At 47.8% G+C, this 17013-nt stretch overlaps 3 protein-coding genes and 1 long non-coding RNA gene across 4 annotated transcripts in view; 1 reads left to right on the forward strand and 3 right to left on the reverse strand.

The window, feature by feature from the left end:
• Positions 1–622, reverse strand: part of NUDT19 (nudix hydrolase 19) — a 9503-nt gene extending 8881 nt beyond the window's left edge. The window contains 2 exon segments of the mRNA XM_023759868.1: positions 2–42; positions 44–622. Of these exon segments, the coding sequence (XP_023615636.1) occupies positions 2–42; positions 44–436 (434 nt within the window). The 5' untranslated portion in view covers positions 437–622.
• A 4507-nt stretch (positions 623–5129) lies between these two features.
• On the reverse strand, positions 5130–12852 carry LOC111827435. The gene is made up of 2 exons (XR_002831012.1): positions 12574–12852; positions 5130–5797 (listed from the first exon to the last, which is right to left on the reverse strand). It is a non-coding gene; the product is annotated as an uncharacterized LOC111827435 (long non-coding RNA).
• RGS9BP (regulator of G protein signaling 9 binding protein) lies at positions 8995–12493 on the reverse strand. The gene has a single exon (XM_006095990.3). It carries the CDS (start codon positions 11510–11512, stop codon positions 10805–10807), a length of 708 nt encoding a protein of 235 aa, XP_006096052.1. The 5' UTR covers positions 11513–12493; the 3' UTR covers positions 8995–10804.
• ANKRD27 (ankyrin repeat domain 27) overlaps positions 12544–17013 on the forward strand; it is a 67840-nt gene continuing 63370 nt past the window's right edge. The window contains 1 exon segment of the mRNA XM_023759867.1: positions 12544–12652. The gene's annotated coding sequence lies outside the window, so the exon portion shown is untranslated.

The following is a 17013-nucleotide window of genomic DNA, read 5'->3' on the forward strand; positions in this document are numbered from 1 at the left end:
GCGGGGCCGCAGCAGCAGCACGCCCGCCTCCTCGAAGGTCTCTGCGGATGGCGCAGATTCGGAAGGCCACGTCGTCCGGCAGCCCCGCGCGGGCCTCCGCGGCGGTGTCGGGCCCCGCGGCGGGCAGCACCGGGAAGGTGGAGCGCGAGGGCGGCGGGGAACTCAGGCCGAAGCGCGGCGGCCCGTGGTGCGGCGCGAAGAGGCGCAGCCATTCGTCCGAGCAGTCGGCCGCGTCCACCACGCCGCCCGGGAAGACGTGCGCCCCGGGCATGAAGCCTTGCTGCGAGGAGCGCTGCAGCAGCAGCAGCCGGAAGCCCTCGGCGGGCAGCGGCGGCAGCGCCGGGGCTCCGGGGCTTGGGTGCGCCCAGCCCGCCGCCAGCACCAAGGTGGCCGCCCGCCGCCAGCTGCTGGAGCCGGAGCGCAGGAAGCCGCTCATGGTTTCCGGCCTCCGGGTTCCCGCCGGCCGGCGCTCCGGGACCCCCTGGGACCGCCCGTGGGTGGTCTGAGGACGGACCGGAGGCCTGAGGACGGACGCCGGTGTCTCTTAGGTCGAACCGCAGCCGCCGGCTCTCTGGGAACCGGGCTGCTGAGCCTTCGCGGGCGCCTTCCAGCGGGAGAGGCGTGGTGCGGCCGCGAGCAAGCACCGCCTCCAGAGCCCTGGTCCCCAACCAGGCCACTCTCTCGGGACAAGGGCGGTCACAGCCGCATCGAAGGAGAGCCGCGCAGCCCTCACTCGGGACACAGGACCAAAAGCAGGAATGTGTGCTACAAACCCAGGCCTGGTGCTGCTACCCAAAAGGGGACCTGGCCCTGAGCGGGTCAGCCTAGGGCCAGCCGGTAGTTTGTGGGGAAAATTCACAACACAAGTCCCGGTGAAGTTTAGAGGACATTTATTAAAGCTGGATCCAGGCTGAGCAGTGGTTAGAGCGTCAGCTGGAACACCAAAGAGCCTGGGGTTGGATTTCAGGTCAAGGGCTCATACTGTGGGGAGACGGGTGGGAGGTGAGAGGGGAGGAAACCAATGGATGTGTCTCTCTCCGATCAATGTTTCTTGTCCCCCTCCAGCCCCCTCACTCTCTGGAAATCAATGGAATAACTATCCTCAGGTGAGGATTTAAAAAAAAAAAAAGAAAGCAGGAAGGGCTGAGGAAATGAGCCTACGCTGTACTGCATTGGCTCACTAAAACGTCACAGAAAAGGGGCCTTGAAGAGAGGTTCAGGGAGTTTGTTCCAGATGAACTGCCACTGCCCATTGCTGCCCTGGTTACAAGCCTTGTGGGGTCCTTTAGAATTTAGGAGATGCCTGCCTGTGAGGAAAGAGGGGAGCATGGAGCTGGACCCTTGTTTTGAAGGGTTTTAAAGGCTGAGCATTTAGGGGAGGATCTCAATAGAATATTCGTCAGCTTTATGCTGATATGCCAAAATGAGATTTATTCTTTTAACTTCATCTGTCCTTGGGTGTGGTTGGCAAATGGCACTATTTGGATTTCTGTCTGTCTCCCTGAGTAGGGTGATATAGCTATTTTCCCTCTGGTTGAGGAGGAGAAGTACAAACCACTTACTCTTAAGTGTCCCTGGTTTAGGGAAGATAGGATTTACTAGATGGCTGCAAACTGGACTGTGCTAGGCAAGAAATAATGGGGGCCTGAACTAGGAGAGTAGCTGTGGAGAGCGGGGTGAGGTAGGAGAAGGGAATGACTTAGAGAGTATGTAGGAGATAGACTTGATGTAGTATTTGATTGAATATGCAGAGCAAGGGAGAGAAAGGAGCTAAGGTTCTAGCTTGGGAGACTGAAGTAACAGTCCTTCAATCCTAGGAGTAATAACATTAATATTCACTAAGCACTTACTGTGTGTGAGGCACTAGGAACTTTGTATAATCCTCTCAAAATCCTATAAAGTGGAAATAGCTATTGCCATTTCACAGATGAGAAATCATTCACAGAAGAGTTAAGAAAGGACACACTCTTCACTGTAAAATAACACCATGGTTTGTAGGTATACATGTTTGTTTCTATGTCAGGTGGTTTTCCCAAAGGTGGTCACTCTTGAGATATGGCCAAGTTCTGGAGTACATAGCAAAGTGATGCACTTTGTTTAGATCTTAACCAATGCAGAACAGTCTCCAGAACTGCACACTGCCATGTGGGTCTTAGGCAGCTCTATGATGATGCAGCACCACTTTATGTATGTATCCAGAGATCACCCTATATAATAAAAGGCTATTATGCAAATCGACTGAATGGCGGAACAACCGGTCGCTATGACATGCACTGACCACCGGGGTGCAGATGCTCAACACAGGAGCTGCCCCCTGGTGGTCAGTGCGCTCCCACAGGGGGAGCGCCACTCAGCCAGAAGCTGGGCTCATGGCTGGCGAGTGCAGTGGTGGTGGCAGGAGTCTCTCCCACCTCCACTACCAATGAGCGGTAAGGAGTGCGGGGTCCCGGACTGCGAGAGCCCTGGACTGTGAGAGGGATGTCTGAGTGCCGACTTAGGCCCTAAGCCAACAGGTGGACATCCCCTGAGGGGTCCCAGACTGTGAGAGGGTGCAGGCTGGGTTGAGGGACCCCCCCCCCAAGTGCACGAATTTCATGCACTGGGCCTCTAGTATCCTATAACCTCAGTTATCTGAACTGTAGCCAAGAGCCAGAACAGAATCAAAGAATAGACCCTGAGCAGCAAGAGATACAAATATATTAAAATCTAATGTGCTCTGCTCACAGAAAAACTAATTAATAGATATATTACTTATCTATTGCTGTTAATTCTTCAAAAAAAAACCTTGGTGGCTTAAAAAACATTTACTATAACATTTACTATCTCACAGTTTCTCTGCATCAGGAATTCGAGAGCATCTTAGCTGGGTGATTCTGACTCTATCTCCCATGAGATTATGGTCAGCAAGTCAGCTGTGATTTGACTGGGCACTGGGAAGAAGGGTCCATTTCTACAATGCCTCGATGACATGGCTTTCAATTTGACACACTTTCTGTCCATATTTATAAATTTATTATGATAAAAACACCAGAAGAGAGTCTGAGATATAAAAACCAACACAAAAAAATTACCTGTGATGCCTGTCATAAAGTATTAAGAATTAGAAAAAATGGCCCAGCCAGCATGGTTCAGTGGTTGAGCACTGACCTATGAACCAGGAGGTCACAGTTCGATTCCTGGTCAGGGCACATGCCTGGGTTGTGGGCTCCATCCCCAGTGTGGGGCGCACAGGAAGCAACCAATTAATGATTCTCTCTCATCATTGATGTTTCTATCTCCCTCTCCCTCTCTGAAATCAATAAAAAATATATTTTTTACAAAGAATTAGAAAAAAATGGAAAAGAAAAAACTCCAATTGTATAGAAAAATGGGCAAGAGATAATGAAAAGACAGTTCATTGTGATTTACTTACGGTCCCACAACAGCAAGTATCAAAAACTGTCCCCAGATTTTTCTGAATGCCCTGCCCAGCCCTGTTTTGCCATGCACAGTGCCAGCTACCACAGGCCTGACAGTAAGTGCACACAGCCATCCCCTTCTAGTGCTAGCAATTACTATGTGCCATTCCCTCACAATACAATGAGTCAACAGTTACTTCATAGCTAAGGAAAGTTGTCTCTTCATTCTTATGCTCTACTATCCTCCCAAGCTATCTTCACAATACAAAATTTCCTCATTTAATTTATTAGAACATGCATAATCCTGGGGGTGGGGGGGTTACAAACATGTCACATTGCTTCTTACCCACAGCTCCAAGTGGGCTTTTATTTCAATCTCTCTTTCAGCGATCCTAAATTCATTTCTGTTATTCATTATTTATTAGGTTTTTTCACTTGAAAAAGGAAGAGAATGTGATCTGCAGGGCTAGCCATGGAGAGATTATTTTAGCTTAGAGATTCAACAGTAACAGAAGTTTGTTCCACCTGCCTAGAAACCAAGGCATGTCACTGCTGTGAAACAAAATTCACCCATGAATGACCAGTAACACCCTGTGCACCAAGAACCACCACATAAAACTTATTTCTCAAAAGGTTTTTTTGAGAAGAGTTTTTAAAATATTCACAACATTTTTTTCTCAAAAATGTATGGATTCTGCCCTGGCCAGTATGGCTCAGTTGGATGAGCATTATCTTGTGCACCGTGAGATTGCAGGTTTGATTCTGGGTCAGGGCACTTGCCAGGGTTTGAGCTCGATCCCCAATAGGGGGCGTGCAGAAGGCAGCCAATAAATGTCTCTCTCATCCATGTTTTTTTCTCTCCCTCTCCCCTTCCTCTCTCTCTCTAAGATCAATAAAAACATATTTTTAAAAAATGTATGATTCCATTTATGTTACATTTTGGCAAAGGCAAAACTATAGGGACAGAAATCAGATAAGTGGTAGCCAGAGCCAGGGGTGAGAGGAAAGGATTGACTACTAAAGGACATGGGAAACTTTTGGGGGTGAAGGAAAGATTCTCTATCTTGACTAGGGTGGTGGTTACATGATTGTATACATCTGTCAAAACTCAAAACTGCACACCTAAGAAGGGTGAGTGTTGCTGCATTTAAATTATACCTCAATAAGTTTGACTTTATAAATGTATGGATTCCAACATCTACATCAGCCTGAATTTCCCTCTGTAGCCTTAACCTCTTTGTTACATACCTTCTCTCATTTGACAAGTTTATCTAGTTTTAATCTTCAAATTGATTTTTAGAAAGTTATATATATATATATGGCAATCATTCCATTTTTTGGACTTCTAAAATGGGATGGTAAATAGCAGCAATGACAGCGAACATTCATTGAATTCTGACAGCTTGGAAAAAGTCATCTGTACATTCCTATGAAGTTTACCCTATTAATACTCCCATTGTAAAGATAAGGCAATTGAGGTCAGAGAGATTAAGGAACTTCTTTAAGGAGGTCGGATCAGAACTTAGGTGTATCTTATTCCATAGGCAGTGCTCTTAACCTCAATGCTATTCTATCTTGATACCATATTTCAAAGAATGCTTCTGATTCTCTGGGGTAAGAGTCCAGAAGTGTTTTGCCTTGTTTTTGGGAGGAAGGTTCTAAAATGGTTTCTAATTATAATTAAGACTCTAACTGTAAAAAATAAATATTTTAATAACATTTTCCAGGTGATAAGAGCATTCAAATTTTTATTGTAAAAACAATATAACAACACTAAATTAAAAATACTGAAAAAACATCATTCATAATCCCACCACCTTAATATTTTCATTTCTGTGCATTTCCTTGTAGATCTTCTCTATATGCCTAACACATACATAAATACAAGCAGGAGACACTCAACTTTGCCTTGTGGCAATAGCATATTAAAAGGACTCTTCAAAATCATTTTGCCAACAGGAGCCCTCATTTGGCTTATTTACATTTGTCATATGAGCCTCAAGTTTATACAATTCTAAACTTACACACCTAAGAACAAGGATGCCCAAGATCTCATAGTACTACAATAAAAACACTCAGATTCCTCTGTGGAATGAGATGAAAACAAGTAAATGAAAGAGAAGAATGCTTCTCCAGAAATCCATTTATTCCTCATGGACACAGGGCTGCAGCATGTGGTCAGTCCCTGCTCCTTTGGTCTGTTCCTAAGAGCCAAGGAAACAATATTTAAATGTTACTTTCATCTTTGTTGAGCACAGCCAAAGATCCTTCATGCGGAGACCTACTTTTCTTCCTGGATTCCAGGCTACATTAAAAGATGAGTATAATCATATTGTAGAACAGCACTTGGAGATTTATAATCCTGGGGTATTTCTGAACACCTCTTTATGTAATGAAATCTGTGAAGGGTAAATACGTTGATCAGGACATTCACTTTAAACATGCATGAAGATTAGGAATTTTTTTTTTAAATCACAATAGTTGACAGCCAAATCATTTGAGGGTGCCTTTTCCGACTAAGTTATAAATACTGCATGTTATCTTTAATTTTTAGTTATTAATAAACATTTTAGTTAAAAGACACAAAGCTTTTTATTCCACCTTGGATCTGATGCTGATACCAGACATAACAGGTCCATTGCTGCCTGTCGCCACTAAGTCAATGAGTAGAGACCAGGTTGAATCTTGTGTTTATTCGAATTGTCGGCAATAGGAGCAGCAGATGTGGCATCTTTAAAAAAACTACTCTGCCTGGCTGATGTGGCTCAGTGGTTGAGCATCAACCCATGAACCAAAAGGTCACCAGATCAATTCCCTGTCAGGGCACATGCCCAGGGCTTATGGGCTCAATCCCCAGAAGGGGGCGTGCAGGATGCCCCCTAGTAGATGGATGTTTCTCTCTCTCATAGGTGTTTCTATCTCTCCCTCTCCCTTCCTCTCTCTCTCAAATCAATAAAAACTTAAAAAAAAAACTACTCTAACATCTTCTGCCAGTTGGCTGATTATATAGGAATAGGGAAGAAAAGCTACGTAGAGCAGGATAAGGGCTGTGGGGTATGTGGTCAGTGTGTCCCATCCCAGAATCCTGAAGTCTGCTAACAAGGTAGTTAATCCTTTTATGATGTCAAACAGCTTAGCCCGTTCCCAGAATCAGAGAATGGACAGCATTCCAAACTCCCAGAGAGGGTCAGTTACCAGGCCAGAGTGTACCTTCTTTGATGAAGACAACAGAAATGATTTATAATATCTATGAACCATTTAGTGCCCACCATTTCCTCCCTGCTCCTATCAATGCCACATACATGCTGTGCTCACATTCCCCGACATCAGGCAGCCAATGTAGTTATAGTTCTGAGGGCACCAGGTTACTTACAGAATAGGATTCTCCCAGTCTCCATGACAAATGACAGGTTTTCGCATCTGTAATTTCCCAGAATCAGTTTAGGTGGTCCAACTGCTGGGTACAACAAACTATTTAATAAATACTGGGCTTTCTTGGACTTAGAGTTAGGGTCTGAATTTAAATTCCTAATCTAATTTAAGTAGCAGACACAAATTTGCTTTTTAAGTCCACCCACTAGTTCTGATATGGACTAAAATCACAGTAAGCTTAGTTGATTCTGATTTTTAAAAATCATATGGAATCTTACCCACAGACTAATTTTAGACAATAACCACCAAACTGTAAGTTTCTATTTCAATATGCACCAAAACACACCAAACAATCAAAATAACCCTTTCTTGTTTAACTGCATTCCATTAAATGTTTTAAGCTCTGGAAGGGACCTTTGAGTTAGTGAGGACCCCCCCACACACACCCATTTCCTAAATGAGGGCCGTGAGGCACAGGGAGGTCAGTGACGTGTCTGAGGTACTTGGAGGGAGGCAGAGTCCCTGCCAATTGCAGCTGGTCAAAGAACATAGAGAGTCCAGTCCTAGTCACTTTATTTCTCAGACTGACACGCAGACTCACACTCTCGGGCTCACACCCTTAACAAGCACTCAATAAAGAACAGAGAACTGCATTCTGAAAAGCAACCAAATAACTAAAAACATATCAATGTGCACATTGAAAAGGAAAATGCAGCATTATCAGGGTCCTCATGCAAACCAGAACTCTTTCTCTCTTCAACCAGAGTACTTTTTAATCATTCGACATCACGCATCTCATATGTAGCTTACTGTAAACTTTAGGTAAATCATAAAGTTTATGATCTACTTTTAGTCACCAAAAATATTTTCCCTTCTGGCATTTTAAAAGTGTAAGTTTTTAGAGCACATAAAAAAAGAATTTTCCAGCGGGCATTTTTTCTCCCACAAACATTATTAGTTGGTGCTTTTTAAAAAATAATAGCAATAGTTCAAAGTTCCCATGATAAGTGCCTTAACATATCAAGTTTTTGTCTTTTCAGTATCACAAAAAGCAAGTGCTGTTTTCCCAAAGGATAAGTCAGGGATGTTTCTTCTTTACAAGTATTTAACTTCACAAGAGATTTTACTTAACAATAGCACTTTACTTTGGAAGTAAAACTCTATCCTTTAGCTTGTACTTTTAATTTGGGAAATTAGATGTTCTCTCACATAGACCTTAACATTGACTGCTTCATTATACCCTATATTAAACATGTTGAATTTGTTTTCTTTTCTATCACTTGTATCCTGGTATAAAAATCATACCAAGTGTTTTTTAGAGAATTATTAACATATCAAACATCTAAGTTAAATCAGGCTTCTACAAGAAAGCAATTTCTTGAAATATATATAGAAATGAGAGCAGAGAGAAAGAGTAGCCTATTGCTCAAGCAGCAAGTGATTTTGCTTGAATCATCGAGCAAAAGTTCTATTAGGCAATGTTATAACTACAAATAATGCCAACTATTCCTAATGTTTAACATTTTCAAACTCAAGAGTGTTGTTTAAGCTAACAAGTCTACAGCAAAAATATGTTTATTGTAATTCGACCTAATTTGCAACACTTTATCACAAATTCCAGTGAGCAGAGGGCTCTCAGAATCAGGTGCACATCTGATTGTACATATAAGTGAAGACCCAAGGATCTGCCAAGTGGGTGGAAAGAGTGACAACCAATTGCTCTCTATGGATTACACAACTTCTGAAGTTTTTTAAAAAACAGGTTCTGCTGAACAATTTGTTTTTCATGAACAGAACATCTTGATAAGAACATAGTCAGACGCTGGCCAGTGTGCTCAATGGGTTGTCCTGCACACCAGGAGGTTGCTGGTTTGATCCCCAGTAAGGAGTGTACTGTTTCTTTCTCCCTCTTCTTTCCTCTCTTTCAAAAAATCAATAAAACTATTCTCTCTTTTTTTTTAAATAAAACTATTCTTTAAAAAAAAGAACAAAGAATCACAGTCTTAGAAAAGGAAAAATCTACTTAGGGCTCGGTTTTTAGGGATATTTTCCAACACTGGGTCACAAAATGCCCCAGCCTCCTCTTGCCTGAGATTCCATGTTGTGTTGTTTATGGGAAGAGGAAGAAAGGAGTTAGAAAACTGTGTCATCTCTGAAAGTACCCTGGGCTGTCAGATGCAAAATAATTTTATGTTGGCCGCTATTCAGACTCACGCAGACTGGATGAGGCAGAAGTTTCTTTTAATTAGTTGTTGTCATAAAACTTTAATTCGGCTAAGAGTCGTTTAAAACTGCTATGCAAACATCTCATATTCTAAGTTACTGGAATCTGTGTGCTGAGGAGGAGTGGGAGTGGGCTGGGAGGACTGTCCTCAGTTAGGACTGGGTGCCCAAACAGCACTCCTGCTGCTATTCGCCTCTGCCATTGGCCCTCCCAAGTTGCCCTTGTGAAAACCTGCCAATTCCCTCCTCTTGGTCCCTTTTCTCACTTTGGAGGTAAAAAAGGAAAAAAAAAATCCTTCTCAGTTTTGAGCCAAACCAATGCCTATGAATTTTATGCCAAATTATTACCTTTATGGAGTAAATGCATCTTTTTTTCTCAACAGATGTTCTCTTGGTAACACAGGTAGGAGGTGGCAGCCCAGCTCAGGCAAATTCCAGCCTCAGACTCAGGGTGTTTTCTACATTTCCTTATTTATTGACCAAGGGAAGCAAGGGCTGCTTAACTCCTGTCACCTACACTTGTGGTTCTAGTAGTTTTTGTTATGACCTCCTGCCTTCAAGATCAATTTTAAAAATAAATGCAAATATATATTTAGTAACCAAAGTATATAAGTAAAAACTATGTTTGACTCATTGGCACGTATAAATTCGTGGCCAAATGTCCTTTAGAAAAAAACAAACAGCTTTGATAGTACACAATGTGATTTTTCTTTAAAATGGTTGTTATTTTTAAAACACATTAAATTCCAAGTTAAAACTATTACATTCTCTGCGCGCCAGTGATGCTACTATACCCCCTCAGGGGGCAGTGTTGGGGTCAGAGAGCTGTGCAGCTCCTTCCAAAACCAGCTCTCCTACTGGCTAGCAAGCAAATTCCAAGGGATAGACAGGATTAAGGGCTCCAAAGAGGATTCCCCAGCCCTCCCTGAAAAGGAGGATAAAAAACTCTGGTCTAGTTCTGGAACAAAAATAAGCCAAAGGGAAGGAGAAAGTTCCAAAGTTTGCACCCCTCCCAGGCAGGCGAGGGAGAGCCCTTTTAAATAGGCAGTGTGCGCAGTGGGTCCAACCCCATGAAGGAAGGTTCTGTGGCCCTTCTCTGGTTTCCTAAGCAGAGTCAGACCCTGCAGTGAGGCCACAACCCCAAACTTCTTCTAGCTGCTTTTGGTGATTCTGCCAAGAAGCACAATCGTGAGCCATCCAGAAAGCACTTTGCATGAACGTCTATTTTTCCTCTCCTAAACTTAGGCCCCAGAGGATTAAGGTAATAATAATAATAGAAACCCTGCTTATATCCTGTGGCAATTTGCCTCTTGTCCAGGAAGAAACAACCCCCTCCAGCAAAACAGCCCCCCTCTCCACACTTCATTTCATCACCGCCTTCATCAAACTGCCCCATGTAGCGTGGGAGTCTCCAGTAGGGATGGTGGCACCAAGCTCGGACTCAGTGCAAACACGCCCCAGCAGCACACGCGGTAACCCATTAACTCAGAGGAATCTGGGGTCACTGCGGACCGTTTTCTATTAATAGAGGATAAAGCTCCTGCAAACATTAGCGGTAATGCCCTGGCAACCTGCACAAATTAACTCCTCCCTGGCCAGCAGGAGGAAACCACGTTCTGCTGGTAGCTGTGTGCTTGAAATATGCGTGTACACCTACACACACGGGGTTTTAGAATTGCTCCCCGTAAACATGCCAGATTTCACTCCCATCCCGAGTCCTAGCGGTAAGGGTCATTCCGGGAGAGGGGCGTCCCTGGGGAAGGAGAGGTGGCGGTCAGGAAGGAGCTGAGCGGCAGGCTATCAGGTGTCGGTCAGCTCAACTTTGCCACGCACACGGCCAGGGCCACAGCCGCCAGCAGCACGGCGCTGAAAACAGTGGCAGCCAGGGCCTTGCTCGGGTCGCAGGGCCCTGTGCGCTCTTCTACGGACACAAAGCCCGCCGAGGAGGCTCCAGCACTGAACAGGAGTTCGGCGCCCGCCGCCTGCCGGGCTTGCACCGTCCAGCGGGGCACGTTGACCTTCATCTCCAGGTCGTGGATCATCTTGCCCACCTGAAGGATCTCCCGCTCCAGCTCCCGCAGATCGTCTGCGTCGAAGTTGCGCTCTGCCTCGTGCCGCAGGGTGCGGACGCTCAGGGCGCGTGCCGCGACGCCTGCCGCACCGCCCGCCACACCCGTGCGCACCAGCGGCCGTCGCGGCGCGTGCAGAGGGAACGCGGTGCCCAGCGCCAGCGCGCGCCGCATGTCCGCTTCCAGCAGGTCCAGGCAGCCGGAGAAGGCTACCCAGAGGCGCTCGAACTCGGCGCGTTCCTCGGCGCCCATGCCCTTGTCTCGCAGCGCGGTCGTCAGCGGAGCACCAGTGGCCACCGCCAGCTCCTGCGCCTTCTGGCGCGTCTTCTGCAGCTCCTCACGAAGGTTCTGCGAGTCCGCCGAGCCTCCGATAGTAAGCACCAGGTGGTGGTAGCATGCGGTCGCCTTGTTGAGCGCGTCCAGCAGCGCCTTGCACTCCTCCCTCGCCATGGCGGTGCGCTCCGGCACAACCTGACCGCTGCGCCCCTCTCGGCCTCAGGCCCTCAGCATGGCCAAACACGGCCAATCCCCACTGCGGCCCCGGGTCGGACCGCTGGCACCCTCCTCATCGCCCCACCAGCTCCGCGCTGCAGTGCTGTGGACGGAGCCAGCTAGGGACTCGCGACGTGCGCCGGGCGCGTTAGCTGCCTCCGGTCCCCTCGTCCATCCTCCCAGGTACGCTCAAGTCACACGCTGAGTCTCTGTACTGCCCTGGCCTCCACGGTGGCCCCCTGCGAAGCCCGGGTTGCGGTCCCCATCCTCCTCTGGTACCGTCTCTAGGACTAACCCGCGGGCTGCGCGCTCCGCCTTAGCCGCTGCCAAGGATGGCTGGGTCGTGTTTCTTAGGATCCACCCACCCCGCCCGTCCTCGCGGGATGCTTCCATCCCCTGGACAAGGGATAGGCGGGGCCCCGAGCGGGGAGGTCACGTGTAGGTCCCCTGTCTCTCCCTCCTCACCCCATTGCAGTTCTGGAATAATAGCGCTTCGCATATCTAACCCTCTATTTAACGGATGGGGGAAACTGAGGCCCAAGTAAAAAAAAAAGGGGGGGGGGCTGAGTCACTCTACATCCATGCAAGTGAGGGGCCTAGACTCCCAGCCCCTGCCAGCGACGGGAGTGGTGTACTTCATAGGCCTGGGCACCTCCGTCCTCCGAAGCTAGCAGTAAAGGGCGACACATGAAGCGGTTTGGCTCCTGGGTCCCCAATCTCAATCCAGCCCGCTTTCCAGAGACCAAGCTTGGACCCCTTCGCGTGACAGCGTTGCTCGCGACCCCGCCCTCTCCGTTCTGGGCACGCGCAGTGGGCAGCTCGGGGCTCGCTGGCCTGAGGAGGAAGCGCAGTGCTCCGCCTGAACCGCCCCCCGGCCGGGCGGACTTAATGATTGCTCTGCGCGCACGTCACTCAGGATCAGGGTGGCCGCTCATTGGGCTGACCCGGACGCGGCTCCGCCCAGCGGTGGAGTAAGAGGGTGGGCAGTGGCGTGGGGCCGCGCGCTGGGGTGGTGGTACCTGAGGCCGGATCCCAGGGGCCGGGTGGTGTCGCCGCTGCTCCGGGAAGGGCAGGGAGTGAAACTATGTAGCCTTTTAAGTAAGTGTCCTCTCTCCTGTCTGCTCCCGTGCTTCCCTCCCCTCGGGACGACTGCGCTCGGGGCCCGGAGGCCGGAGGAGGCCGGAGCTGGAAACTACTCTTTCCGCCGCCAGCGCCCCACGGCGCCCCTGGCACGGAAGGTGGCTCCCGGGCGACTCCCGAGGCCCCGACCCCTCGCCGATGGCCCGCCCTGCCCGCGCTCTTCCGGTCCCGTCTGCCGCCGGACCTGTTCTACCTCTCCTTTCCGGGGTGGGGTGGGGTGGGGTGGCTGGGGAAGAATGCGTCCTCTGACCCCCGCGGCGCTGGGATGGGCCTGCGAGTCCGGGGTCTCCGGAGTTCAGAGTTGCGGGCAGTGGGCGGGACCGTAGCTCCTGGGCTGAGTGGCCTCCTGGGTTTGCGGGCGGCCTGGGCCGGGAAGGTGGAGAGAAGGCTGTGAGTGGCTGTCCAGGGCCACGGGCCAGACTCTAGGGGTACCCGGGTAGGGGGTGATGAGGGCGCGGGGCAGGGAAGAGGGAGCCCCTGCCTACCTGCCTCTCGCGGAGCAGGGTCTCCTCCACCTGCTAGGTAAAGATTACTCCAGGAAAATTCTTCAGCACCAAGAGATATTCCGGACACTGGGTCTGCTCAGTTCTTTTTGTTAGAAATGGACAGCCTACAGGTTCTAGTGCTAGGCCGTGCCCCTCTGGATGCCCCTCGAGATGCTGGGGACCTGGGCACTTGGGGCCCTTGCTGGGTCACCGGAGCAGGTGTCAAGTCTAATTGAGGATTTAGGACGTTCAAGAAACGAGGGGTAGCACACGGTCGCACTAGCGTTAGAGAAGAGCAGGGGATATTGGCGTTTCTAGGTCACCTCTCTGGTCCTGGTGTTGAGGCACTTTGGAGGGTCCAGAGGGCTGGGCCTCAGGGCTTGCTCTCACTCAGCAGACTGCCCTTTAGTTCATTGATTCAGTGGCCATTTGTGGTGAGGGCTCAGGTTCTCTCGGCCTTGGCCATTCTTTGCGGAGGAGGGTCTCAGCCACCCACCTGCCAAATGGATGCCTTGACAGAGGAAGGGTAGTTTTCAGGACAAAATGGTAGAAGGAGGGAGAACCCATCTCTTTGGGGAGTTGTGGAGACAGCAGAAGGAGATGAGGCTGCGGAGATGAGTGGGAGGTCAGGTGTAAGAGGCCCTTCATGCCAACCAGAGGAGTTAGAGTTCATCTAGTAGGGAGTGGAGAGGAAGTCATTGGGAATCCTGCACAGACCTGTGTTGGAAAGATCACTTGTGGTCTTTGCTGTGAACAAGTTTGAGTGACATCAGCAGGCAGAGCCTGTAGGCCTCCAAGGCGAAAGTGCAGTATGAGAGCCAGAACAGATACTTCTGACTAGCCCTGTGGCAAGAAAGCAGTTGGGGCTGTGAAGTTGGGTAGACACTGGCTTGTCACCTGAAATAATCCTGTAGGGCAGTGTTTCTGGGGGAGTGAGCTGTAGTATCTGCATAGGGCCTGCCCTCAGGTCTTGATTGTGGCTCCTTGGATTGTGTTGCCCTCATGAGGGCAGCTGCTGGTTCTTTGTTATTCACGTGTCTGTGCCTGTTGGTGTGTCTGTCCAGGCTTTCCCTCTGTTTATGAACTGCCAGGATTAGGTTGGTGTTCAGTAACTTCCTGTTCTCCTAGAGGAGCAGAGGAATGCGACCATGTGATGATAGATACCAGACCTAGAAAAGATTTACACCTGAAGAATCCAGACCTGGTTCGTCCTGAGGTTGCTTCCACATCTGAGACACACTGAGAAGTGGCCCTTGGAGCTCCTGCCTTTCTGCCCAAGATACTGGCAGGGAGGTGGATTATGCAGGGTGGTGACTGCACCTGCAACTCCAGGAGCAGGGTGATGGAGTGGCATTCTGTGGAGCGGTTGTGCTCCTCCAACGTTTCCTGCTCCCTTGATGGTCACACCCCTTTCCAACCATAAGGACTTCTCTCCCTCTGTGATCCTCCACAGTCCAGCTGTCACTATGTTTAGCCAGCTCTAAGGAAACGGTTTGTTTCTGTTTTTTAGCCAATGGCTGCCAAGGGCCAGCCCTTCCCCCTCCCCTGGATATGGGCAGTGGATTTCCAGCTCCAGTGAGAGATGATCCCTCCCTGGGAGCTTAAGCTTCCTCTAACACCCCACTATTATTTTGTTCAAGTGGGAGAATAGTTAACATGCCTACAGTGAGCTAAGTAAGCCAGGTGCAGGCTGGGTGCTTCAAAGGGTAGCTTTGAGAAAAATATGTATGAGATCCATAAACATTATAGGCCAGAAGGACACAAGTGACCATAACACCATACATTATATCATCAAATTGCTTCCATTTGATATTAAAATAGATGAGTAGAAAGTTTTTCCTTTTTGCCTTTTCCTCCAACTGGAGAATATTACTCATCAGTTGGAAAATATGCCTGTTCAGGGTCTTTGGTCAGGTCCCTGGAAGGGTAGGAAGAGCCACAGCAGTGAGATTTCAGCAGGGAATGCATCTCTGGAGGTGCAGACTCTCCTACGCTGGATTCTGCTGAGCCAGGCTGCACACTGTCACCAGCTGTCCCTGGCCAGCCCGAGTCCTCCAGGCTGGCAAGACGGTTGAAGACCACAAAACCACAAGTGTGCACACTGCCTCTTGAAATACCTGGTACTGGTTTGAGGCCTTGCCTGGCTGTCCTGATCACAGAGTAACTTTAGATAACTCTGTTCAGGGATATTTGATCTCAAACTTTACTAGATTTTCTATAAATGATCCCATTATTTGAGTTTAGGCAGGAATGCAATTTTTTAAAAAAATATTTTTACTGATTTTTTTATAAAGAGAAGAAGGGAAAGGGAGAGAAAAAGAAACATCAGTGTGAGATTGGAACATCAGTCGGCTGCCTCCTGCATGCCCCCTACCAGGGATGGAGCCCAAAACCTGGGCATGTGCCCTGACCAGGAATTGAACCAGTGACCTTTTGGTGCATGGGACAACACTCAACCACCACACCAGCCAGGGCAGGGGTGCAGTTTTTTTAAAAGGAGTTTTATAAGAGGACTCACTCACCTTTTTAGTTTTATAAGGAAAAATTAGTCTGACTATATCATATCTTGTTTTTCATGAGGCTTTTGTCCAAGGCATCTTTACTTTGCTTGATATTTTAAAATATAAAACTAATTCTTGCAAGTAAACTTGTCAGGATATTAAATATTCTTTTTAAGCATTTACCCCTATGTAAGAATTCAACTCTGGCATTAAGCACCAGGTTGTATATGATTTATTACATATTTTTAACCCTGGGACAGAAAGGTTGAGAACAGTGCTAGACAGAGCTCTTTGAATCTCTACTCCTAGACAGAGGGTTCAGTTGTTGACAACCAGGAGGACTATGTCCAAGAGAAAGCAAATGATTTAGGACTGAAAAACAGTAAACTCCATCCCATTCACCAGCAATACTTGCTGGGAGTCTTATGTGTTTACACAGTTCATGCATTTAAACTGAATGTTCTGATGTGGCATTTAGGGGCCTTCTCTTACCTTGCTCTTTTACCTGCTTTGTTTGAATTATTATTATTTCTATAGACTCGTCTTCTCATCAAGTCAAAACAAATTTACTCAGGTTTCTTTTTTATTGTTAATCCTCACCCAAGGATATTTTTCCATTGATGTTTTTAGAAAGTGGAAAGGAGGGGGCAAGAGAGAGAGAAAAACATTGATATGAGACACATTGATTGGTTGCCTCTGCACATGCCCTGACCAGGGCCAGGGATTGAGCCTACAACTAGGTAAGTGCCCTTCACTAGAATTGAACCTGGGACCCTTCAGTCTGCAGGCCCAAGCTCTGTCCACTGAGCCAAACCGGCTAGGGCTTTACTCAGGTTTTCTGCACCCACACAAACTTTTTCGTGCCCCTACTTCTTGCCCCCAACCTCCTCCCTGCTGTTCCTGTCTCTATCTGGTCCTCACTTTTCCCAGCACTGTTCGGGGTTTGTTTTACTCTTCTGGTGCACATTCTTTGCCTCCCAGCTAGGTTATCAGTTTCTCCGTCAAAGCTAGCCCTTGTCACCTTCATCTTGGGGGCGGAGGTGTTGGTGTTCTGCCAGCATCTTGCCGGAAGAGCAGGCGTATCCCTTCGCAGATTTAGTCTGACCGTATCATATCTTGTTTTTCGTGAGTTTTTGTCCAAAGCATCTTTACTTTTGCACTCTGCCATGTAGAACCTGGAAGAATTTTGTTTTCTTGTGACTCTGTCCCAGCAAAATTACATTATTCAGTTCTTCTGGTAAGGACTCATGAAAGGACCCATGAAAGGATTATCTGGGCTTGCAATAATTTAATTCAACAAATCAAATACCTAAATTGTTGCAGAGCTGTCTCT

The sequence above is a fragment of the Myotis lucifugus genome, unplaced genomic scaffold, assembly GCF_000147115.1.
Source record: "Myotis lucifugus unplaced genomic scaffold, Myoluc2.0 scaffold_164, whole genome shotgun sequence".
Classification (NCBI taxonomy): Eukaryota; Metazoa; Chordata; class Mammalia; order Chiroptera; family Vespertilionidae; genus Myotis; species Myotis lucifugus.

Excerpts from the sequence above, each read along its gene's own strand:
- RGS9BP (XM_006095990.3), bottom strand. The coding sequence starts at position 11,512 with ATGGCGAGGGAGGAGTGCAAGGCGCTGCTGGACGCGCTCAACAAGGCG.